Raw genomic sequence first — 25,821 nt, forward strand, 5'->3', positions numbered from 1 at the left:
TTTTATTTTTTTTTTATTTATTGCAGTATTTATTTATTTATTTTGTTAGTTTATTTATGGAATGCCAGTATTGATCAGTTATGATTTAATGTTTGTGTATTTCAGGGAAATGTCATAAATCCATATACATGTGCACATGGGTTCACTTTATAATCCCGAAATCCTGAAATATCGAATTTCAGAATTTCGAGATCATAAAGCAGAAACCTTACAATCCCGAAACCCCCGAAGCGAGAATTTTAAAATCGCGAACACTACACTAACCATACACCACACACAAACACATACACACACACCTTCCCCAGCACACAAACCTACACTACATACAAGCAAGCCTCCCTGCACCCACCACACCCCCCCTATTTAAATATACTAACTCCAAGGTCGCAATATACAAACACACGAAAACACCACAACACATCTACATTCCCCTCGCACACACACATCACAGTCACAACACACACTAAAGCCTCTAACCAACACACTTAAACATAGATACTTACCTGGACTTCCACCTATCCATTCACAAACCGCAACACCAGAAGTGCTACTTCAACATCTCCGAACTTCGGGATTTTGAAATTTGCGCTTCTGGTGTTTCAGTATGTAGAGCTTTTGGCTATATAATCTCGGGATTCTGGAATTCGATATTTCAGAATTTGGGGATTATATAGTGTTCTCGTGCACATATATGCATATATTCATGTTTATTCTTACAGAAAATCATGTGATGTTTGTCATAGCAATGTTCATTTCTTTTGTTCAAATGTTTCACATGATTAAGTATAAAGTACAATAATGTATTATTGTGTATTTGTGTGTATGTATATATGTTTGTGTATGTGTGTGTGTTTGTGTGTGTGTATATATATATATATATATATATATATATATATATATATATATATTTAGATGCATATTGTTTTCATATAGAGTGTAAATACCAGTGTAGGTTCCATTTAATACATTTAATAGTACCCTTCATTTACAGAGAAGTTATGTATAACTTAGAAATGGAGATGTTTGCATGCAGTTATTTTTATTGCATTTACTGACCCACATATTTACCATTGTATAACACATTTTTATTCTGGTTTCATGTATTCTGTGAAGACTGCATTCAGTCATTTTCAGCAGACCTTATTTAATTTATGACTGTGGGTTTACTGTCCATGTTCTCTTTTAACATTGCCACCTCCCTAATGGAATTGACTACTACTACTGCTTTTGGGAGTCTGCCCAAATGTTATGATTTCCTGTTTCTTGGATCACTGTGAACGATCACAGCCTGCTGCCTGTTGATGTGCAGGTTTGTACCCACACGTGGGTCATTGTAAAAGTACATGGTCTTCTCACTTTTTCGCTGCAGGTCTGTACCCCTACTTGGATCACTGATTGCAGATTTTTATTTATTTATTTTATTTTTTATTTAGCCTGCTGTCTCCTGCTGTTCACTGTTGTACCTGTTCTTGGATTAGTGTGAGCGTACACAATCTTTTTTCTCCATCCACCTTCCCTAAACATGTTCACTGCAAGCATACGTAGGTTAACTATTTCATAAAAGTCTCCTAGCTTATCCCCAGACCTAACTGACTAAGAGGATACACAGCCATACTGTACCTCCAACCCAGTCCCGCAAGTTGATCCCCAAGTATGGGTAACAGTGGCTGTACAGAGGCATCCTCCCCATCCTGTCACCCTAACTGATTCCCAAGCCTTGGTAACAGTAGTTGTATACAGACATCGACCCCATCCTGTGCCATCCCTAGATTGGTGTCCTAACTAGGGTAACAGTAGTTGTATACAGACATCGACCCCATCCAGTCACCCAGGCTGATCCCCGAGCCTGGGTAACCATGATTGTATATAAACATCCACCCGCTCAAGTCTCCTAGGCAGATCCCCTGATGTAGGTAAAAGTGACTGTACACAGGCACTCACCCCGTCCAGTCCCCAGGCTGATCATCAAACCTGGGTAAAAGTGATTGTGCACAGGCAACTACCCTGTCGAACTCTGCAGGCTCTTCCCCATGATTGTGTCACCGCATGTACATATTCACTCATCCTGTCTATTTCATCACACCAGCCCCCAAATTTTGGATTTGGTGTGTGTACATAGCCATCCTCTCCAGCTCCCCAGGTTTGTTCTCCAACTTCAGTCACTGTAATTGTGAATAGCCACCCACTTATTCAGTTTCCCTGGCTTGTCTTCAGATATTTGTCTGCAGAAGTATACATAGGCATCCTGACTTCATTAACCCCCCCCCCCCCTCGCCTGAGACATGTCCTCATCTTTGCCTGACAGTGTGTGCTTAGGTATTGTCTCGTCCTCCACCATCCCAGCCTTCTTCCCAAAGTGTGGCTTGTTATGAATGTACACAGGTGCCCTTAGGCACCTGACCATTTTCTCACATTCTGACATTTAACCTGAATAGCTTTTAATGAATTAGCTTGATGTAGAAATGATGGTTCATGTATCCAGTGCATCAGTACTGCATTTTTCTGAATAGCTCACAGTTTATTTTTATACGTTGATATTCATAACCATAAATGCCAAACTGTCTTAGACCACTTCGTAACTTGTACTAATCTGATAGTTTCATAGATAGCTAATACACTAATTTTTATTTTCTTTAGGTACCTCAAGTAAATGGTATAATGAAGCCACCATTTTTAGGGTATGTGTATTTCATTGACTTTGTACTTCATTTTTATGTATAAAAGATGAAAGCAGTTATTGTGTTTAAATTAATGATGGCATTTAAGTTCACGTGTGTGATTTTTTGTTGTTGTTTGTTTTATTTAAATTAAAACATGGTTTCTAATAAATCAGGTTAAATTAAGAGCTACATCATCTGCCATTGCAGGACGATACAGAGGACACCATCTGTTGTTCCAGGACCGGCGTATGAAAAACACGTGCCTCATTTTCACTTGTGTCCTAATTGTGCAAAAAGTTAAATGAGTGGCTGTGGTCACACCATTTGCAGCTAGGAGTGATAAGAATGAAAGCCAGCTTTATTTGACCAGCCTTAAGTACTGACCTTTTAAGATGGTAGAATGCATGCATGAACCCACTGTCATTGATCACTGGATGCAGAAACTGCAAGGAGTTGCAACATGGCCATTAAGACTACACAAAACACAAAATGTTCCCAGCTTGCCACCTTCACCCTTGTTCTGTGATGTACTGCTCTCTCCTGCCTCTCCAGTTCTGTCCTAACTCGCAAGCTCTTCACAAGTACTGAAAATGACTCTGGGTTGTTTCAGGCTATTGTTGAGAATTTCAGGGCTAAAAATCTTCATTGGTTAAGGGTTTCCTTTTTTCTTTAAGGTTATGAATATTGTGTTTCCTTTATTAGGAACTTTTCTGTTTTAAACTGTTTTATTATTTATTTTTTTGTCGGCATTGTACTGGGGTCTTAGCCCAGTTGATTTATCATTTACAGCTGCCAAAGCAAGTAGGGATTCCTGCAGTAAACATATACATCCTGCTGACAAGTGCACACATTTTTATTTGCATAGGTGTTGTAACACTTTTATCTTGCTAGGTTTGTGTTACATTCAGTGAGAATACTAAACAACAGTGTAGGCTAGCCTTAGTAAGTTTTTGATGTTGCAGAAGTTGTTCTGTTTAGAGCAACAACTGTGTGACTCGTTAAGCTTAGCATGACTTCTTTTAATGACTTACGCTGGGAAGAATGTACTTTTCCATCTAAAAAACATAATTTGGGCACACATCGAAAAAGAAGTGACAAAGTTCATAAACCTTTCAGACCTTTGTTTAGATACTGCCATGCAAATTCAGTACTTGGGCCATTTTGAAAGAACAGAAATAAACTATAGAGCACAGTATGGGGGGAGGGGGCATAGTCAAACTTCCTTTTGTCATGGTGTAGTGGAGGCCATCACAATTACTGGTGAGGCAGCTGCCATAAATTTTGAGCTTGTATTGTCTCGGTCCAGCTTCTGTACAGCCTTCTACCTCTCGAGTACCACTTGTTAATTGACCTTTTGGATGTAACCATTAATGTTTTGTACCCCCCCCCCCCAAAAGAGCCATGTGCTGTTCCTCAAGTTTCTGCATTGCATGCATCAGGTGCCATGTTATCTTTTCCATTGAAGCAGGATCAGGCTTTGTTTCTTCTAGCATCACTCCATATAATAGCCATGTTGCTGGCTAAGTACACATCAGTCTGTCGGTCTTGTCATTTTATTGTGCTGCCTTCTTACCCAATGTTTGCCTTGCATTTTCTGTTTTTCTATTTCTCTTTCACATCCGTTCAAAATTTATAGTGCCTCTATTTTAAAGCAAATGATTTTCTTATGCATAAACCCTTGTCTGAAAATCTGCCAGAAGTTATAAGTCACCATTGAACTGGTTTTATGCAGTTCCCATAAAGAAGATCCTGACAATGTTTTTTTTTTTTTTTTTTTTTGTATTTACATCTAACCAGAGTATAAAAGCTGCACCTGTTGCATTGTTAATGTGTGATAAGGATCCAGGTATGACTGTGGATAAATATAATAGACAACTGTACACATTCAGTACGTTGGCAATTACCTTACAGCCAATGTGGTTTCATGTCAAAGATCCACTTTTAAGGCATATTGAGGAGAATTTGCAGTTTATTCCTAGCAGTAATGTTACACTGGATGAAACAGGAGCAGCCACGCTGAAATGTGCATATAGTGCTGATGCATCTTCGGGGACTGCAATGTCAAATGTAGTGTTGAACAGGCTTTTCTAGTTTAAAATCATGTTACATTATGGATGTCAGAGCCAGATTACTGAATGCCTCAGTATTATATGACGTCTTGGTCAGTCAGCCAGTAGTTGATTTTTATTTGGAAGCAGTATTTAAAGCAAGACCTTTTTAAAGAAATGCACGTACTTCCTGCTCTTTAGTACCATGTTAATTGTGCTATTAAAAAAAATTCTAGCAAAGGGATTCCTCAGTAGTTTTATTAGGGGAAACAAACCTATTACAACTCTACAGGAAAAGACTGATAAAACGAACTTCAGAAATACTGCTCTCTTCCCTAATAACCCTAGAAGACAACTTTCAGAGAAATCTCTGTATGGTTAGGAGATAGCCACAGACAAATAGGTTTTACAAACAGTACAGCAAATGTTCAGAAACAACAAATGCAACATTTTTCCCAAGCAGCCTTGCATCAGCACAACATGCTTTACAGTTAATAGATCCATTATTAATGACAAATCCAGTGTTGAGAGTACTCCACATCAGAGAGGTCAACATTCTTACTTTGCATTTTTTAGTTTAAAAAAAAAAAGACAAGATCTCAAAACCAGTTCCAATTTTATCTAACCTGAGCCGGTTCATAAACACAGAACTTTTCAGAAAGGTAAACCTGCTGTGTGGTGCAGTGGGGTAGAGCTGTGTGACTATGACCCATGTGACCTGAGTTCAAGTAGTGACACTTGTGCTCAAAGATCACGTGTAGGAAGATTAAGAAACTGGAACCCTGAGATGAAGTAGTGGTGGTTTCCCAGTGGCCAGATTTCTGCCATACAAGTGGAGCCTTGCACAACACCAGGAGCCATTACCAGGAGGATGCAAGCCTGTCTGTCTTGATCAAGTGATGTATGTGTGGGAGCACCCATGAATCCTAGGAAGGGCATAAAAAGTCACTGCAATTTTATAGATGCTCACATAAGCCACCAGGTGGTGGGATTCAGGCCATTACCAAAATGCCTCCACAGTTAATGCTGTCAGTGTCTGAGGGCCACAAGTGGGAGGGAATACTGATGAATAGTTCCCCGGCATGGTAGCAGTTAGGGTTCTCTGGGTTTGGGGCAAGGGAATTTTTTTGAGCCTTAGAGACCTTCAAGCCATAGAGACAACAGTCTCCGTCATCAGCCAGATAGAAGTATGAGCTGGCAGGGGCACAAAGTCTTCTATGGCTGCCTGAATGAGAGCTTCATCTGATTGGCTTTTACTGCAACCTTGGCTCCCTGTATACAGGAATGGATGGGCTCAAAACGTATGGAGGAGGACTTAATGTCATGGGGAAAGTACTTAGAAAAAAATATTGGAATGGTAACTCATACTTTGCCTCCAATCACAGAGCAGAACTGTTACATGGAAAATGTCTGCCATCACATCCCAGTGAAAACTTCGCACAGAAAAACCAGTTTGCGGTCACCCCTTCCATTCAGTCTGTCCACAACTGCTAGAGAATTTTGTTTTTGCACGCATAAAAAAAAAAAAAAAAAGAATAACTGGTTCCCCTGTATGAATGACTGATTTTATTAGGGAAAGGAGAACTATTTTCACCTTTCTGCTTCTAGACCATGTCTAAAGTGATGAAGCAATGTTTTTTTTTACATAAAAAGTGTTTGCATGCATCATTGTATATGAGAACACTCTTTTATAAAAAGACAAAACTCAGTATCAAGACACTTTTTTGGTAAATTGATATTTTAAAAAGATGTTCTTCGTGTTTCACTGTTGCAGTCATAACTGTAGGGTGATCCTGCCGGCAGACAGCCCGAGGTCGGCCAGAATCCCAAAGTCTGGGTCCAGCGTCGGCTGTACCAGCAAGCACCCTGATGTCAGAACGCAGAGGTACAAAGCTGACAGCCGATGCCATCTTCTCCAGTCTTTCTTGCCGTGCGGTGGAAAGCAGCTCGCAAGTCGTTGGTTGGCGTTTTCAGACAACGTGCTTTGATTGTCGTCGGTCCGAAGTTTTCTACTTCTCTTCTCAAGCTAAGTACCCCATTGGGGAAACTTTTTTCTTGCTCCTCCGATGTCAGAAAAAGTTAATAATTGTATATCGTGTGGAAAACATATACCTCATAAAGATTTCCACTCTTACTGTCTACCTTGCTTAGGCCCTGACCACGACGTTTCTTGCTGTCGGTTCTGTGCCAGGTTTAATTCTCGCACTATCAAGCGTAGGTATGATTGGGCCTTGAATTATTTCGGTAGACGATTCAATTATAGGATGTCGTCGGATACTTTACCGGCAACCGGAATTCAAAAGAAACGCAAAGATAAGGATAGGCCTCCGAGGTCCAAACATGATATTTTGCAGCCGGAGCCAGCTTCGGGTTCGGCGGTCGTCAGTGAGGTGCTTTTGCAGCCCCTGTCGTCCGCCACTTCGGAACCAATGGCCGACATGGACTCCCATGGGGAGCCTTCTAGGCTTAGTATTTTAACTGCTGCAGGACCTTCGGACGTCGCTCCTTCAGATGGGTCCGGAACCGCTGTGCAGGTACCGGCTTCTGAGGGGGTTTTCAGGCCTTCTAATATCACTATTTCCACAAAGACAAAGGCAAAGTCAAAGACTCCTGTTAAACCAAGGGTTTCTTCACAAGCTTCCTCAGATACAGCTCCCAAGTCCCAGAAGCAATTACTTCGGATGGCTGAAGGTTCTCACCCTCCTCTAGAAAAAAGGCCTAGACAGGATATTCCTTATGATTCTTCTGATCAGGCTTCTGTGTCTTCTGTCTCTTCCTCTGACCAGGATTATTCTTTTCCTCCTTATGAGGATTCTGATGCAGAGGACTCTATTCCCTCTGCTTCTCCCCCTGAAGATTTCTCTTTTGGGGAAACCTTACATGAGATGAGGGAGCATTTTCATTGGGAAGGTCAGGATTACTCTGCTTCCAAGAAGAGACTTAGGGAATTTCTCCTTCTCCCTCAACACAGACCTTTGGCTATTCCTCCTGTACTTGATATTGTGGATGATGCTTTTTCTGAAGTTAACCTAAATCCTGATTCCATGCCACCTGCTCCTTCTAAGCCTAATAGATTTTACAGAGTCCTTGACTCCCATCAATTCTTATTTAAGAACCCTTCTGCTGATCCTGAAACCATTTTTCAGGGTTCTAGGGCTGCTAAGGCGGCTTCATCTAAAAATCCTATCCCCTCTGAAAAGGATTCTCGTGCCTTGGACAGGTGGGGCAAGAAGGTTTACACTTCTGCTACCCTTTCTATTAGAGCTTTAAATTGCCAGTTTCACATGTTCAAGTATCAGCAATTTCTTTTTTCTGTTCTAAAGCAAAAGCTCTCTACCTTTCCTGCATGTGCAGAGGACAAGGAATTACAGGATGTATTGCATGCAACTGAACAAGTTAGCAAACATAGTTTGCATTGTGGTTTTGATGCCTTAGAAGCTTCTTGCAGGGCCGCTGCCTCTGGTACTGTTATCAGGAGACATGCTTGGCTTCGTGAGCAGAATTTACCAGAACAGGTTAAGGCTAAGCTGTTAGATGCCTCTGTTCAGCATGATGTTTTATTTGGATCCAAGGCTGAGGAGGTTATTAAAAAGATGGAAGAAAAAGCAAAATCTATGCAGACTGTTAAAGATTTTTTACAAGTTCAGCCTCCTAGATTTTCTAGAAATTGGCCCTCCAAAAATTGGTCTTTTCCCACGTCTAACAGGCCTCAAAGGGGAAGATATAGACGCTCCAGAGGTCGGGGGCAGGCTCAGGCCTCTTACAGGTCCAGACAATGGACTGCTTCTTCACCTAGAAGGGGAGAAGACAGACCTCAATCACAAAAGAAGCAGACCCAATGACTCTCTCCGTTGGGCTACAGGTCCTCCTTGCCTGGAAGCCCCTTTTGGAGGAAAACTTTCTCTTTTCTACCAAAATTGGACTCATATTACCCAGGACAAATGGGTTTTAGACGTGATTTTAAGAGGCTACAAATTCCACTTTCATACTCTGCCAAGGTCTTCGGGCTGGCCGGATCTGCCAAAACATCAATGGTCAGAGGCCTTAAATCAAGTGGATGCCTTATTGGCCATGAAAGCCATAGAACTTGTTCCACTTCCAGAGATGGGAAAAGGTTTTTACTCCAGACTATTTCTGGTCCCAAGGAAACAAAACTCATGGAGACCTATTCTGGACCTCTCAGTGTTAAATACCTTTCTGGAGATTCCAAAAATCAAGATGCTTACTCTGCAACAACTTCTTCCCATGCTCTCCCAGGATGCTTGGATGGTGACATTGGACTTGAAGGAAGCCTATTTACACATTCCCATCAGACAGGAACGCAGAAAATACCTCAGATTCAAGGCAGGTTCGAGACACTTTCAATTCTATGTACTGCCCTTTGGCTTATCTACTGCGCCCAGAGTCTTTACCAAGTGTCTGGCTCCAGAAGTAGCTTATTGCAGACTCCAAGGAATTCAAATTTACCCCTACCTGGACGACTGCCTTATTCAGGCGGACAGCAAGGATCTTTTACTTCAACATCTGCAGTTTGTTCAGCGTCTTCTCCTACTACTGGGATTCTCAGTGAACACAAAAAAGTCACATTTGATCCCCTCTCAACAAATGATCTTTCTGGGAGCTCTTCTAAACACAAGCTTACAAAGGGCCTTCCTTACTCCAGAAAAACAAGTACAGCTGGCATCAATTTTCAAGACCTTGGCTACTTTAACTCAGCTCACTGCAAGGAAATTCCTGCAGGCTTTGGGCTACATGGCTTCTTGCATCCTGTTGATTCCAAATGCAAGGCTTCATATGAGAAAACTTCAATGGTACCTAAAGAGTGTATGGTCTCAGCATTACCACAGCCTGGAAACTATGATACCTCTGATTCCCTGCCTCCAAAAGGAGTTCCTTTGGTGGTCCAGGGCTTGTGCTTTAAACGAAGAGAATCCCTTTCATCTACCTCATCCTGCTCAGATTATAACCACAGACGCCTCGGATTATGCTTGGGGAGCTCATTACCTAAACCATTGCCAGCAGGGCTATTGGACAAAGAAGCATCTTACCTGGCACATCAACTTGAAGGAAATGTTGGCAGTCCAAAATGCTCTTCTAGCCTTCCAGAGTCTTTTGCAACCAGGCCATCTTCTGATTTGCACAGACAATACCACAGTCATGTGGTACATAAACAAGCAGGAGGGCTCTCACTCCTACCCTCTTTGCAGACTAGCCATGAGTTTATGGGACACAGCTCTAAATCTGAATCTGCATCTTCAAGCTCAATTCATTCCAGGAAAACAGAATCTCTAAGCAGACAGCCTAAGCAGAAATCTTTTGGATCCTCACGAATGAATGCTGGACCCCAACATATTCAGCAGGATTACTGCAGTTTGGGGATTCCCTCAGATAGATCTGTTTGCATCTCATCTCAGTCATCAGCTGCCTCTCTTTTTGCACCAGGTCCTTCCACAAAGCAGCTTGGAAAGTGGATGCCCTGTCATTCAGCTGGAGGAATCTTTCGGGATATGCCTTCCCTCCTCTTCCTCTTCTGCCTCGGGTGTTACTGAAAATAAAACAGGATAAACCCAAGATTTTCATTTTGATAGCTCCAAATTGGCCTCGGCAGTTTTGGTATCCAACTTTAAGACACCTGTTCTTGGAACCTCCATGGATTCTGCCTCTGTTTCCTTCTCTTCTGTCCCAGCATCAGGGTCAGATGCTACACTCTCAAATCAAGACTCTCTGCCTGGCAGCTTGGCTCTACATGGGCCTTTGATTCCTTCTGCTTTTCCCAAACAAGTTTTGGATGTTCTCTTAGAAGCTAGGCGCCCTAGCACTAGAAAATCCTATGCTTCTAAATGGAAAAGATTTTGTATTTGGATGCGGGACCGAGGTTCTAATCCTCTTTTGCCTGACATTTCTTCCATTTTACTTTACCTCTCAGACCTTTTGCTTAAAGGCCTCTCCTTTTCTTCCATTAAAATCCATGCTTCTGCTATCTCGGCTCATTACAACACTGATCCCCCCATTTTCTCTCACCAGCTGGTGAGACAATTCTTGAGAGGGGCTAAGAATTTAAGACCTCCCAGAACTCCTCCTGTTCCTGCTTGGGATCTTAATTATGTTTTGGAAAAACTTACTTTATCCCCCTTTGAGCCTGCGGCTATCAAGCTATCAAGTTCTTATCCTGGAAGACAGCTATTTTATTAGCTTTGACTTCTGCCAGAAGGGTTTCAGAGTTGCAAGCTCTCATGGCTGTGGAACCATACCTTATTTTCCACCAAGACAGAGTTGCCTTGAGGACCAATCCTACATTTATGCCTAAGGTGATTTCTAAAGTGGCTTTAAATCAGACTATTCACCTTCCTACTTTCTTTCCAAATCCTCAAAACAAAGGGGAAAGGATTTTGCATTCATTGGACGTACACAGACAACTAAGGTTTTACCTGGATCGAACTAAAGATTTCAGAAAATCTGATCAGTTGCTTATCTCTTATGCCTCTAGTTCTCTAGGCAAGGCTATCTCTAAACAAACTATTTCCAAATGGATTGCTCATGGGATAAGGTTTTGTTACTCTCACTTTGGGAAGCAAATTCCAGGTACTATTAGAAGTCATTCTACTTGAGCAGCTGCCACTTCAGCAGCTTTTCTCAGAGGAGTTCCTACCAAGGACATTTTGGAAGCTGCCACTTGGAGTTCAGTGCATACTTTGTCTAAGCACTATAATCTCCCTTTGTATTCTAAGTCTAGGGCAGGTTTTGCCTCTGCTGTCTTGCAGGGTCTTCTGGCTGCCCCTTCTTCTGCATAACCTCCTCCCTCATCACAGCTTTGGGATTCCACCCTACAGTTATGACTGCAACAGTGAAACACGAAGAACATAGTACATTTGTGTACACCTACCATAAATGTAGATGTTCGAGTGTCTTCACTGTTGCAGTCGGTGTTTCCCTCCCTCCAATCCCCTCTTATCTTCCTCTTCTTTTGTGGTGTATTTGTGTTTCCTTTTTGGACACCTTTTGGTTATTTTGGGGGACTTCTGACATCTGGGGCAAGAAAGACTGGAGAAGATGGCGTCGGCTGTCAGCTTTGTACCTCTGCGTTCTGACGTCAGGGTGCTTGCTGGTACAGCCGACGCTGGACCCAGACTTTGGAATTCTGGCTGACCTCGGGCTGCCTGCCGGCAGGATCACCCTACAGTTATGACTGCAACAGTGAAGACACTCTAACCTCTACATTTATGGTAGGTGTACACAACTGTACTTTTCCGATCATGGATGTGTAAACTAATTGTGCCCTATTAATATTAATATGGTGGGAGGAGGCGTGTTGTCACTTTGGGGGCCAGTATAATGAGAGTGGATTAGTGTAAATAAATGCTTGTAAAACAATTATTTAATTGCCAAACTGTTAAACGAAGTATATAGTTCCCATAAAAAGCCATACAATTTATTTATTTTATTTATTTATCTGCAGTTGGTTTACCAGGATAGTCCATTGGGCCAAAAAGAACCCATTTTCAATGGAGTCCTGGGGAAAAAAGCTCCAAACAAAGTTACAATAGGTTAAACATGATAATTATACAAGAGTAAAAGATTCAAACAAACAATTTCAAAGTAGTAGAGTAAACATTACAGCTAATACAAATTAGAGATGAAACTTTTACAAATAATACAAACTAGTGATGAAGCTTACAGGTGGTACAAACAAAGAAGGAATGTTGCAAAGTAATTAATGAGAAGTACAGTTACATATCAGGAATCCTACACGTAAGGGGTACAGCATGGTGTATTCTTGTGGATACAATAATAACACTAAGAGTGTATGAGATAGGAGAAATTCTAAGGGAATATTGCAGGTGTAAATAGGGGAAGGAAAGGAAGATGGAATTACCAGTGTTAGTTATGTGGGGTGGAAGTAAGAGCATTCCCACTGGGATACTAGATATGAATGAAGAGATTTTTTGAAAATAAAATGGTTGGAGGTGATACGAATTGATGGAGGTAGGGAGTTCCAGAGAACTAAGCCATGTGATAGAAGCTTTTTGCCTGGGGGACGAGTTGGTTTGTAGACTTCTAATAGATTTTGGTTGTTAGACCTTAATACTCTATTGGGTAGGTGCATTTTAAGGGTAGAAGACAGGGAGGGACAGAGGGAGGGGTTGAAAATTAGCTTGTGTGCAAGAGTTAGTTGAGTATAGGTGAGATGCTTGGGTAGTTCTAGCCAATGTAGCTGTTGGAGAGAGGAACAGTGGTGGGTGGAGGACTTGTGGCTGGTAGCGAACTTGGCGATTTTGTTGTAGCAGGAGGAGAGTTGTGTTTTCAGAGAGGACTGTATGTTAGTTAGAAGTGGTGCTCCATAGAGAAGTGAGGGGATAAGAAAGGAAGTAGAAAGAGTGATTTTAGTAGCAGGTGTAAGGTAGTGCTTTTGCCGATACAGCATACCAAGTTTTTGATGTTTTTTTTTTATATTTAGTTGTATATGGGAGTTGAATTTGAGCTGGTTATCAATTTGGACACCAAGTAATTTGGTCTCTGAGACCAGTTCCAGAGGTGTGTTGTTTTGAGTAGTAATAGAGAATGTGTTACTATCGAAATAGGTGACTTTAGAGGGGGTGAACACCATTAATTTGGTTTTAGAGGCGTTGAGTGCTAGGTGGTTTCTTTTCATCCATTGCTCTGTGGTTAAAAAAGTGTCTTGAGTAAGCTTGAGGAGTGTAGGGATAGATGAGGCCGAGCAGATAATAGTTGAGTCATCTGCATATTGGATAATGTTTGAGAATGGGATAGAGTTACAGAAATCATTTATGAGTATGTTAAAGAGGAGGGGACCTAATATGGAGCCATGGGGAACTCCGGTTGGGGTATTTAGAAATGAGGAGGTTGCCTTTTTCCATTTTACTGCTTGATATCTATTTGATAGGTAGCTGGAGAATCAGTTCAAGGATGAAGGAGATAGGTTAAGTTTTGAGAGTTTCGTTAAAAGCAGGCTGTGTGATATAGTGCCAAAGGCCTTAGAGAGGTCCAGTAGTAGGGTAGAGGCAATAAGTCCAGAGTCCCGGGCTTTGTTTACAGTTTCAAGGAAGGAGAGGAGGGCTGTCATAGTGCTGTGACCAGGTCTGAAACCATGTTGTGTGGGGGTTAGTAGGTGATTATCTAAGAGATGTGGTAGGAGTTGAATTTGGATACACTTTTCTAGGAGTTTAGAGATTGGAGACAGGATAGCGATGGGGCGGAAATTAGTCACACTGTTATTGTTGCCACCTTTATGCAAAGGTATGATAAAGGCCTTTTCCCAGATTTGGGGAACTGTATTTTCCTGGATAGAGTGGTTGATTAGAATGCTAATGGGGTAGGCAGTTGCATCAGCAGCTATGCTAAGAAAGTAAGAAGGGATGTTATCAGGAGCATTAGTGCATGGCTTTAGTTTCTGTAGGAGTTTTTTTATAGTAGAAGTGGGTATGGGTTTTAATGAGAATAGTGGGGAGTGAGGAGAGGGGGTGTTGGGGGGGGGGAGATGGGGAGGAAGTGAGAGTAGGAGGAGAGGTGAAGGGTGGAAATTTAGTGGATGAGAGTGAGGGAGTGGTAGCAGCGCAGGGTGGAGTGTTGGTATGGGAGGATGGGGGTAGATTGGAAAATGTGGTGTTGTTAGAGAATGAAGAGGTTAATTTGGAAATAGATTCAATAAAGAATGAGTTAAATTGGGTAGCTAAGTCAGTATCAGGGGCGTTAGGGTCTGGGGTGGGGGTGCCTGGTTTGCTGGGGTTAAGTAGAGTAGAGATACCTTTCCAGAATTTTTGAGGATTTGTTTTGTTACTGTTTTGGAGGATGGAGAAGTAGTTTTGTCGATCAGAGATGATGAGCTTTTTTACCTTATTTCTAAGTGTTTTGTATTCATTATGTAGGAGGGTGGGTCTTATTTTCCAGGTAGTGCGCCCAGACTTTATCTCTGAGACGCATGGTTGCTAGTGTGTATTTGGTAAGCCAAGGGGCAGTATTGATTTTTATTCTCTTTGTCCTTAAGGGAGCATGGAAGTCTAGCATTTTTAAGAATGTTGAGTTGAAGTGGGCAACTGCATTATCTAGAGGTAATGTTTTTAGGCAATTCCAGTTTATTGCTTTTAGAGAGTTGGAAAAGGTTGTTGGGTTAAAGTTTTTTTGGTTACGGACAGTAATATAATTATGAGTGCGATGTAGGAGTAAGGGGAGATGATGAGTGAAGGTGGGTATGTGGTCACTAAGAGGGTCGGTAAGAGTACCACTGTCGGAGAAATAATGGGGATGAGAGACTAAAATCCAATCCAGAATACTGCTGCTAGAGGGGTTTTTTGAGGGGCGTGTAATAGAGTTGATTAGCTGTGAGAAATGATAGAGGTTAATGTTAAGTGGGTTTGTAGGAGACTGAATGGAGGCCCAGTTAATATTCATGTCACCTAAGATTATGGTTTCATTTCTAATGTTATTGGAGAGCCAGGAAAGGATGTCTTCGAGTGTGGAAATATTATCCCCTGGGGGGATGTATAGGGAAGCTATACATATGTGTTTGTGTTTGTTAACTTGAAGTAGTGTTAAGAGTAGTTCAGCATTATTAAATTGAGGAGTAGGTTTGTTATAGGGGGTAACTGACAGGGAGGATGGGATGAGTAGAGAAGAGCTACTCCTCCCCCTTTTTTGTGGGACCTGTCTTTTCTAATGATAGAATAGTTTGGTGGAGTTATTTCAGAGTCTTTTATATGGGGTTTTAGCCATGTTTCTGAGATGGATAAGATGTCAGGTTTATTATGTATGAGCCAGGCATGGAGGTTTGGGATTTTGTTAACTATACTTTGGGAGTTTATATAAGTTAGTAATATGCTCTTGTCTGTAATGGTTGAGGTGGGGGAGCCTGGGTTAGGATGGATATCACCTGATATTAGACTGGTAATCAGGTGTAGGATTGCGTTAGGGAGGTAATTGGACAGTTTAGAGAAAAGATTAGGTTCTATTGTAATTATGAAGGATTTGCCAGTTACTATGGGGGTAGATTGTTTATGAGTGGTGACTAGTTTATATGGATAAAGTAGAAGGTTTTTTTATAGGAAATAGATGGGGAGAAATTGGGGTGTTAGAGTGTGAGAGAGAGGAGGTAAGGTGGTTAGTTACATGAAAAGATTGTGAGTGGTAGGAATTACTGGGCTGGGTGAGGTAATGAAAATATGCTAAGTTAAGAAGTAGAAGTAGTAAAAAGGAGATGAATGAGGGTTTTGAGAGCATTTTGAGTTGTGGGTAATTAGAGGTGCTAAGTTGATGTTGAAGAAAATGTAGAAATGAGAGAGGTTTATATGTAGAGGATCTGGTAAGTAATTAAATAGTGCTAAGGAATAGATAGTTGTGTAAGGATTTGCTGGGGATTTAGTATTGGAGTGGGTGTTGAGATAGTAATGTAGTCTAATTGGCTAGGTGAGGAATACTAGGAGAGGTGAATGAAGGTTAATTAGGGTGGAGTAGGGGATGGGTGTGTCTGGAATTCTGGAGACTGATTGGACTGGAAATGTTAGTGGGTGTGATTATGGGGTAATAAAGGTGGAGGTGCTGAGGGCGGATGGTATTTGGGGGCAAGGTAGGGGAGCAGAGTGAGCCCGCAGGGCGAACAGAGCGGGTAGAAACCAGAAGCAAGGAGGGCAGCAGAGGATCGAGAACCTATCAGTGGAGTGTAGAATTTCAGAAGGGTAAGTAGAGGGGACCTGGAAATAGTAGGTTATAGTGGGCTGTAATGGTTTTAAGGGAGAGAGAGAAAAAAAGAAAAAGTTAGAGCAATAAGAAAATATAAGAAGAAGTGAAAAGAAGTCAGTATAAGTGGGGAGAGGATGCCATCTAGTGGACAGATGCTGAAGTGCACCTTGGCCCACCAGGGCAATCTCTGTACTGGGTTGGACTGAAGGGAGAGGTGAGCAAGAGTAAATCAGGGGACTAGATGAGGGAGAATAGCTGAGATATAGAGATAAGAGGGGTTTAGGCTGCTGGCTTTACTGGCAGGGAGCGTTCAGTACACCTATCAGGGCTTATAAACTATAGTAGTTCAAGGCTTAACAGCATAGACGTACTTCCTTGCATTCTTCTGGGATAAGCTAGCTTTAATTCCGAGAGGGGTTGAGGCAGCAGAGTTTGTGATAGTTGCTATAAGCAAATGGCTGAGCTTGACTTAGATTTAGTGTAGGTCTAGGTGTCCACCAGGTGTAATCACAAGGGATAGTTCAGGACAAAAAGCTGGAGAACAGGAGAGAAAGGTGAGAGAGAAATTGTAGTTTAGTAGAATAAAATATAATATCCCTGGTAAAAGTAAGCAAAACTCAACAATGTCAAAATTAGCAATGATTAGAAATTAAGACACTTTGGGTAATAGTTTGTTGCAATTAACAATAAATGTGGACAGTTTACAAGATCAAACATAGGCTCTTCTCACATCTGAGAATACATTAGCAAATAAAAGGTATTGCACTCATATAATACTGCTAATGAAGGCAGATTGTTAGACAATAGGTTATTAGTAGGGACCAGCTATGTGGAGCACAACCCGAGGTAGGAACAAACACTAGTATTGGGGCATTTATTAGAAAAACAATGCAGAGCAGTAAACGCTCAGTGTTTTTAACTAGCACTTAGATAGACCACAACACTGTAGTATTACATGTTAGAAGGTCACTACACTAACACAGGTATATTATCCCTGCTTAGGAAGGTTAAGGTCTGTAAGGAGCTATAGTAGTAACAGGAGCATTCAGCAGATAGCCTATAGTAAACACAGTAAACACCCAAGTTTACAATTTGGCACAGCAAAATAGGCTTGATAATATTGTAATATAAGGTGCTGTATAGTCTGCTTTTAATTTAGCACACTGACAGAATGGGGCACTTATTTGTGAACCACATGTATAACTTGGCGTTAGCAAAGTACATTTAAACAGATTCAAGGCTAACAGCAACACTCCGTCTTTCAAAAAAGGCACTACTAAAAGGCTGGGCAGTGTCACAAAATTTAAAACAGATAAAGCTTCTAAACACGTTGTGCATTTAAAACACATTCAAAAGCTTCTCAAACATTCCATTACGACTAGACTCTACTTATTAGGCAGGGCAATGGCAATGTCGCAGTATTTAAATAAAGCTTCTAAAACATTATACATTTAAGACAAATGCAAAGGTTGCTAGAGACATATCATTTTAAAACTAGGCGCTACTAAGTAATCGTGGCAATGTTGCAGTATTTAAACAGTTCAGAAGCGTTTAAATAAACAAGCAGGCACTATTGAATAGACAGAGCAATGTCGCATTACAACAGCGTCTGGCTAAGCACGTTGAGAGGGAAGAGTTTTACTTAGTAAATACGCTTATTGAAGTTGGCGTTAGCAGAGAACATTTTATCAGTATACGCCATGGCATTTCAAATACTTAAACCGATTCACTCCTTCTAACAGAAACTAGTTAGCAATAAAAATACAAAAACCTAGCACACCTATTATTAAATCCAATACATTAATGAAGGGACATTCCTGAGAACTCCCTTGTAAGGTAATGCAAATTCAGATTGCAGATAGGTAGCGTGTCAGTAACCGGCACGTATATAATACAACAGACAGTAATTAAAGTAAAGGCATAACAGCGCATTAGAAATTAACAATGAAAGCACCCGTTCAAAGTACAAACAGAATTCCACTTACTGAAGGTGTAGATGCCCCGCCATACAAGAGTCACATCTGGTAGTGCACATAACATACTTTGATTTACAACTAAAAATCCCTGGTAATGGATATCAATTTGCTTTCCATTTCAATATACTGTTACTTCTCTGTGGTTAATGTATTTACATTGCTTAAAGTAGTCACATTTGAATATCCCTTAAAGTTTAGGTTGAACTGTTTGATTTAAAACTGTCCACCTGTCCTGTAACAATGTATATTGGCATGATTACATGTAGCTGAATGTTTGAAAAGAAATATCACCATTATAATTATTCTTATGACTTTCATATGTTCATAGGAGTTTACTAGGCTAATGGCCCTAGGGCATTTACAAGACTAGCTATGTAAAAACCCATGTACCTTAATTGACCATAGTTAGATGGTCATTGTTAGAGCGATTCAATGATCAGCACTCACTAGCCCTGTCCATGAGGGACATAGGTGCCACCCCCAGAATGAAGTTACAGTCACCCATCTAATTGTCAAAACTGTGCTTAAATAGGGTCATTGAGGAGCTCTGCTTCAGTTTGCTTTGGAAAAAAGCTTTTCAGAGCTGATGTTGTTCTCTTTATTTCATTAATCTGTTGGTCTTGGTTCTGATCCTGAGAACTGACCGGACACTTTTTCCAGCTTGAGGTTCCTGACTTGAGCTCCTCCTACCTATCCATAATGCCCTGCCCCCCCCCCCCCAGAATACCTCGAATCTTGTTTTCCATACTTAGCATCAGCAGCGAGTTCCAGTAGCTGTGAGCTTCTCCGTGGGAGTTAGAATTCGGTAGTTTGTGAGTGGTTTAACTTTGTTGTCTCTTTGACTTCTTTCATGTTTTTTTCTTCTCTTGTAGCTTTCTTCTAGTTATATTAGAATGTTTGGCTTAGAAAATCCTTCCTTCATCTCTCCTGGCTGTTAATCATGGTTTCTGTGTTTAGTCTTTCTTTTCTTTAAAAAAAAAAAAAAGTTTCTCCCTTTTTTGCTCCTTTAAGTATGTCCGAGCAAAAAGCTTTAGGGTTTAAAAAATGCACTTCCTGTGGGTGGAAAAGTACTCAGTCTGATGCCCACAAGGAGTGTGTTAATTTTTTGAAGCCTACCCACCTTCAGGCCCCTTGTGAGATATGTCAAGCTTTCCAACCCAGAGCTCTGGCAAATAGGAGGAGCAAACTGATGTTGAAAGCCATGTTTCCTCCTTCCTCCACCTCAAAGGTACCTTCGACTTTAGGGGATCAACCCCCATCTAAGAGATCCTAGGACACCCGGGAGGGTAGGAAATACTCACCCTCGCAGTCTTTCTCTGAGCCTCCCATGAAGGCTCTGAAATTGTTGAATCTGACTCGGTTGGCTCCAAACTTGTTCTGATGACTTCTCCTCTGCCCTTGTCACGTTCTGGTGCTCTGGGTCTGAGTGGTTTTTCTACTGGGTCAGCCCCTGACTCAGCACTGACAGGCAGTGCTCCAAGATCTCACTCCCCCAAGAGACCCCCGCCCTTGGCTTCTTCCAAGTCTTTCTGAACCCTTTCCTCCAAGGATGTTGGCAGACTGATGAGACAGTTCCTCGAGACCCAGATGGGGCTTGTGTCCACTCCAGCCACATCTGGATCCAAAAGAGTTTCCCTTTTCTGGTTTGTGACTTCTCTGATCCAACCCTCAGTTTTGGAGGCATCGGTTCTGTTGCTTCCCAATGCGGAGGTGTCGGAGCCGATAAAGATTTCCTCTTCACCTCTGGTTTCCTAGACATGCTTGACTCCATCTGCTTCAATTCCGAGCATGTCTAGGAGCCGTAGCATCGAGGTCACTTCTGGGGGATTGATATCGACCCAGACGTTTTCAGAGCCTTTGCTTCCCCTTGGAGCATTGGCCTTCACCAGCTCTGCTCTGACTCCCCCCTCAAAGTGGGAGGCTTGGACTCTCCATGAGGTGTCTGAGGCCCAGGCTTCAGCTTCAGTGGGACTGGTCTTGATGGCTTGGAGCCCTTCTGCTTTCAAGTTGGTGGAGAGGGCTCTCTCTGCCTCAAGAAGATCCTCTGTGCTCGCTGCCACAGAACCTCTCCCTCCTCATACTGGATTGGTGTCCGAGATCTCTGGTCTGTCACGTGGCCTCCACACTCTTTCCTCCACACTCTTTCCACTGTGGATCCCCAGGTTTCTTCCTATACCTCCCCGAAGCGCCCTGCTGAGGAGGTCCCTTGAAAGAGGTTGTGTAAAAGGAGGCACATTGATTCTACTATGAAATCACTCACTACGGATATGGATTTTGAAGAAGAAGGGTCACCCAACGAAGTCTCCTTTGGAGACGTTCTTGAAATCCTATGCCAGAGGGGTGGTTCGTCTGCCCAAATTCCTTCACCGGAGAAATCAGTACTGTGGGAGGCTTTCTGGTCTGGGCCATCTACTACCTGGGTGCCTCCCCTCCCCCAGCTGACCCACTCATTCAGCTGACATCGTCGAGGGCATGGAAGGAACTGAATACAATGGAACCTATCCCTAAATATGTGTACAGGATTTTAAGTGCCCCTGTTGACAAATTGTTTTGGACCAGGGTATCCCTGTAGATGCCGTGACTGTTGAAGCAGTCACGAAGAAGAAGCTGGCCCAGGAAAGCTCCTCTGTCCACCCCCTGAATAGAGAATCCTGGGCATTGGACAGGTTTGGAAAAAGAGTTCATGCCTCATCCACTTTTACGTTCAGGGCATTGAACTATTTGTTGCACTTTACCAGGCTGCAAACCAACTTTCTAGTTCGATCCCCAGGTCCCTGTTTGCTAAGGAACAGAAATCCTTTTTCTCCAGGCTATCCACCCTACATTCTTCAGCCATTGTATCCATGAGGTTAAGCTCTCGTGCTGTGGAGGGTACCTCAAGGGTGGCCGGTTCTGGCATTGCCATACAATACCATGCCTGAATGAGGTTATGCAATTTTGCAGACTCTTGCAAACAGTCCTTTATTAATGCCCCTTTTGATGACTCCACCTTGTTTGGGCTCATAGTTCGGGACATGTTATCCCAGAGTGAAAAGGATGGTAAGACCCTGTCTTCCATTAGAATCCATTTTTCTACACCACAAAAGACCTTTTCCAGAAACCAGTGTGGTAGTAAGAAGGTGTGGTTTTGGAAGCCACAGGGTCTTTTCCAGGACAGTCAAGGAGACTCCCCCCCCCCCCGGGGCAGAGGGGGGATATAGTCATAATGGAAGATGCCTCCTATGTGACCAAGGGGGTCCACAAAATCAGGGGTCACAGGAAACTTTCCAGGACAAGCCCTTCCAGCAATCCTGAACATTTGCCCACCTGCCCTCCTCTGGAGGAAGTCTGGGGATGTTTTTTCTTGCACCCAGAAGACTGGGAGGCAATCACAAATGACAGCTGGGTGCTAAGGATCGTGTCCAGTGGATAATTCATTCTGTTTTCCCAAACAAAGATGACACCTCCCCAATGTCCCACCCAATCAGAGGGAGGACGCAGCCCAAGAAATAAAAAAAAATTGCTGCAAAAAAGAGTCAGCCAAGAGGTCCCCCCAATCAAATCAGATTAGGCATTTACTCCATATTCTTTTTAGTACCCAAGAAGACAGGGGACTTGTGACCTGTCCTGGATCTAACCTCTCTGAACAAGTCAGTGAAGCACACGAAGTTCAGAATGGTCATGGTTCAGTCCATCTTACCTCTTCTGCAGATGGGCAACTGGATGTGCTGTGTAGACCTAAAAAACACTTACTACCATATAAAAATGGACAAATGCTCCAGGTGTTTTCTGCATTTCAGGCTGGGAGTCAGTCACTGACAGTTAAGAACACTTTGATTTGGTCTCACATCAGCCCCCAGGGTGTTCACGAAATGTGTAGCAGTTGTTGCAGCTCATCTCCGACTGCAAGGATATCAGATATTTCCATATCTGGATAACTGGCTTCTGACCACTCCAACCAGGCATCTACTCCTTCAAGCCAGGATTTACCTCTTCAAGTTGGCCACAATAATGGGGATAACTGTCAACATACACAAGTGTCAGCTGGACTCAGTACAAGCCATAGACTTCATTGGGGCCCGCCTGGACACAAGGACATCTTATGCTTACCTCATGACATTGGCATACCAGCTTTCAAACTTGAGATTTCACATTAGCCAAATTCTGACCATCCCAAAGCACCGAGCCAGCTTAGTTTTCAGAGCAGTAGGCTCGATGGCGGCTACTATAACCTTTTACCCATGGCACATTTTCACATGCAGATATTACAATGGACCTTAGCAGTCCAGTAGTCACTTCTCAGGAACCCTCTGAATTTCCCCATCAAACTATCTCATGTGTACAAGGAGTCTCTGCTTTGGTGGCTTCACTCCGGAGAAGAGAGTCAAGGATGCCCATTCGTTCTTCCATCCCCGAAAGCCACGTTGACCATGGACACCTCCGAGCTGGGGGGGGGCATTGTCTGGATCGAATAGTCCAAGGCACGTGGATGCCCCAAGAGACCAAGTTGCATATCAGTATACCGGAGATGATTGCAGTTCTAGTGTTGCAAGAACTCAACATCTTTCTACCTCTGGGGACTATTGTGTTACAAACGGACAATATGTCAGTGGTTTGGTACATCAGCAAACAGGGAGGCACAAGTTCTTCCCCCTATGTCGAGAAGCAATGAGAGTGTGGCAGTGGGCGATCTCTTCCAACCGCTTTCTGATAGCAATGCACATTCCGGGGGAGTCCAACATATTAGCTGATAGGCTCAGCCGAGTGTTACTGATGACTCATGAGTTGTCCATGAATCAATGGGGTCATTCTTGCTGCATGTCTTTGTGTCCCCTTTCATCAACAAATGCAGCAGGTATTTTGCCTTGATCCCTTCTCAGGGGCAGTTACCCAGGGTTACTGTAGTCCATGCTTGGCCCTCCAGTCTTCTTTATGCCTTTCCTCTTGTACCATTAATTCCCAAGTTCTTACAGAAAGCTCTCTGGTTGCAGAGCAAAGTAATCCTCATTGCCCCTTTTTGACCTAGACAAACCTGGTTCACCTTTCTTTGGTCTCATCTGATTTGCCCTCTGATGAGATTTGACCCAGGTCCAAATCCCATGATGGCAAGATTACCCAGGCTTTCTTCCCCAGTTGAGAAATTTTGGTCTCCTCACATAGGTTTTCAGTGTGCAAAATTTACAAGAGTAAATGGAAAAGATTTTCCTTTTGGGCTGAACATAAACAGATAGATCCTTTTACAGCTCCAGTGGCAGTCATACTAGACTTCCTGGCTTCCCTTTTCATGGATGGTGCTAGTTATTCTACTGTCAAAAGTTAAGCTAGCTACTATTCTCCAGTTTTCACATTGGTCTCAATTCCTTATCACTTGCTTCTTCTAAACTGTGTAAGGCATTTCTTATGGGCATTTTGCTGCTCTGACCTCCAGTGAAAGATCCTACTCCCCCATGAGATCTGACTATGATTATGTAAGCCTTGGTACACCCACCCTTGGAATCTGCAGCTACTGTGCATTTGAGGTTTCTTTCCTCGAAGAGACTGTTTTTGGTAGCTTTTACGTCTGCCAGAAGAGTGTCAGAACTCCAAGCCCTTTCTGCAAAATATCCATATTTAATTTTTGACAAGGAAAGAGTGATCTTGTGTGTTAATCCTTCCTTTTTACCCAAGGTTGATAAGGAGGGTAACATTAATCAGTCCATCATTCTTCCAGTCTTTTTTCCTAATTATCAAAACAAAGGTGAATACACACTGCATTTGCTCTACGTGCACAGGCAGCTTCATTTCTATCTACACAGAACCAAGTCCTTTAGAAAGTCTGATTTAATATCTTGTCTCTTTTTCAGATGCAAAGAGAGGTAGACCTGTTGCCAAAGTAATGCTAGCAAAATGGTTAAAAGACTATTACCTTTATCTACCCTTTCAAAAATATTCCTTTACCAGGATGAATCAAGGCCCATTCTACAAGGTCTGTAGCCAAGTCTCAAGCTTTTTGACCCAGAGTTTCAATTGTGGATATTTGTACTGTTGCTACTTGGTGAAATCCCCGCACTTTTGTTGTGCATTACAAATTGGACATCATATCCAGGAGTAGAAGTGCCTTTGGTTCTGCTGTACTCTGGAATATCCTTCAGTGAGGGTCACCCTGGATCTTGGTAGCTGTGGACTCTGTCCCTCAGATTAATGAAAGGAAGAGGACAATATCAGATAAAGAAGTTATGTTCTTACCATAACATTCCATCTGTGTTGTCCATCTTCATTTCCATTAACCTTCCCACCCCCCTTCCCTCTAGCCAAGTCCTTACGAAACCTGCTAGAATTCTCAAAGGAATCTGTATTCCTTCTGCTGAGCTCCTGATGTTTCTTCCTCATATATGATATGTGTATACACATTTAATCTGTTTGCTTTATGCAAGTGTATGACAAATGTTTTCTTTTATGTGTCATGCCCCTGTTTTTTATTTATTTTTTGGCAAACTCAATCTGAGGTATTCTGGGGGGAGCAGGGCATTATGAATATATAGGATGAGCTCAAGTCAGGAAGCCCAAGCTTGAAAAAGCAGCCGGCCGGTTCTGAGGGTCAGAACCAAGACCCACAGGTTAATGGAAATGAAGACATACAACCCAGATGGATAGTTATGGCAAGAACATAACTTCTTTTTTTTGCTCTTGTAGGGGTGTCAGGTCTGATCTTTACTTCAAATGAGACTGATTTATGGTCTGACCTTACCAGGGAGGGCAACACACAGTGGGTAGTGCATTGATCCCCCCCCAAGTTGGTGAGCACTAGGTCTAGGACATTTTAGCCCCTTGTGGGGGTGCAAAACAACTGTTCCAGGGCATTTGAATTAACCAAATCCAAGAACCTCAGAGTGATCGTGTTTGTGCTCATGTAAGCCACCCAGTCGATGGAAGGGACAGTTGAAATCTCCCATAACCAAGGTTTTTGGCTGTATACTGAGCGACTCTAGCAAGTCCGGGTAGGTGTTGTTTCTCCTGGCTCATGATGGGAACCAGTAGCTAGGGATGATGTTGTAGGATATTTTGTTTATCGTTATTTGACCTGGAGTAGCTCAAGAGAGTCTTACTGTTTAGTCTTGAGGTGTATTTGGATTTAATGAAGATGGATACACCTCCACCTTTGGTTCTTTCACACTCATTTTGAGGTCTGAACTTGTGAAATGCATTATAGCCTTGTATGGCCAGGGTGCTCTCTGCGGTCTTGAATCAAGTCTCAGTGACTGCACAGACATCAGCATCTTCCAAGGTGAGGAGTGCTTTCAGGAAGTGCAGTTTACTTTTTAGACTCCTAGCAGTAAACAGCTTAACCTTGAGTTTATCTCTAGTGGATTTCTTTGTCAGAAGTTGTATTGTTTTGACATTGCATAAAAAAAGCACTATGGAGTAAGCAAGTGTCTTTGTTAGTATCTGGAAGCCTTGAGGAGACAGGTGAAGGCCATCTCTGGAAAA

At 42.4% G+C, this 25,821-nt stretch overlaps 1 protein-coding gene across 1 annotated transcript in view; it reads left to right on the plus strand.

The window, feature by feature from the left end:
- Positions 1-25,821, plus strand: part of BAIAP2L1 (BAR/IMD domain containing adaptor protein 2 like 1) — an 815,478-nt gene that overhangs the window by 773,590 nt on the left and 16,067 nt on the right. The window contains exon 13 of the mRNA XM_044089700.1: positions 2,638-2,678. Within this exon, the coding sequence (XP_043945635.1) occupies positions 2,638-2,678 (41 nt within the window). The remainder of the gene's footprint in view (positions 1-2,637; positions 2,679-25,821) is intronic.

The sequence above is a fragment of the Protopterus annectens genome, chromosome 12.part0, assembly GCF_019279795.1.
Source record: "Protopterus annectens isolate FY-2018-M chromosome 12.part0, PAN1.0, whole genome shotgun sequence".
In the NCBI taxonomy this organism is placed as follows: domain Eukaryota; kingdom Metazoa; phylum Chordata; order Ceratodontiformes; family Protopteridae; genus Protopterus; species Protopterus annectens.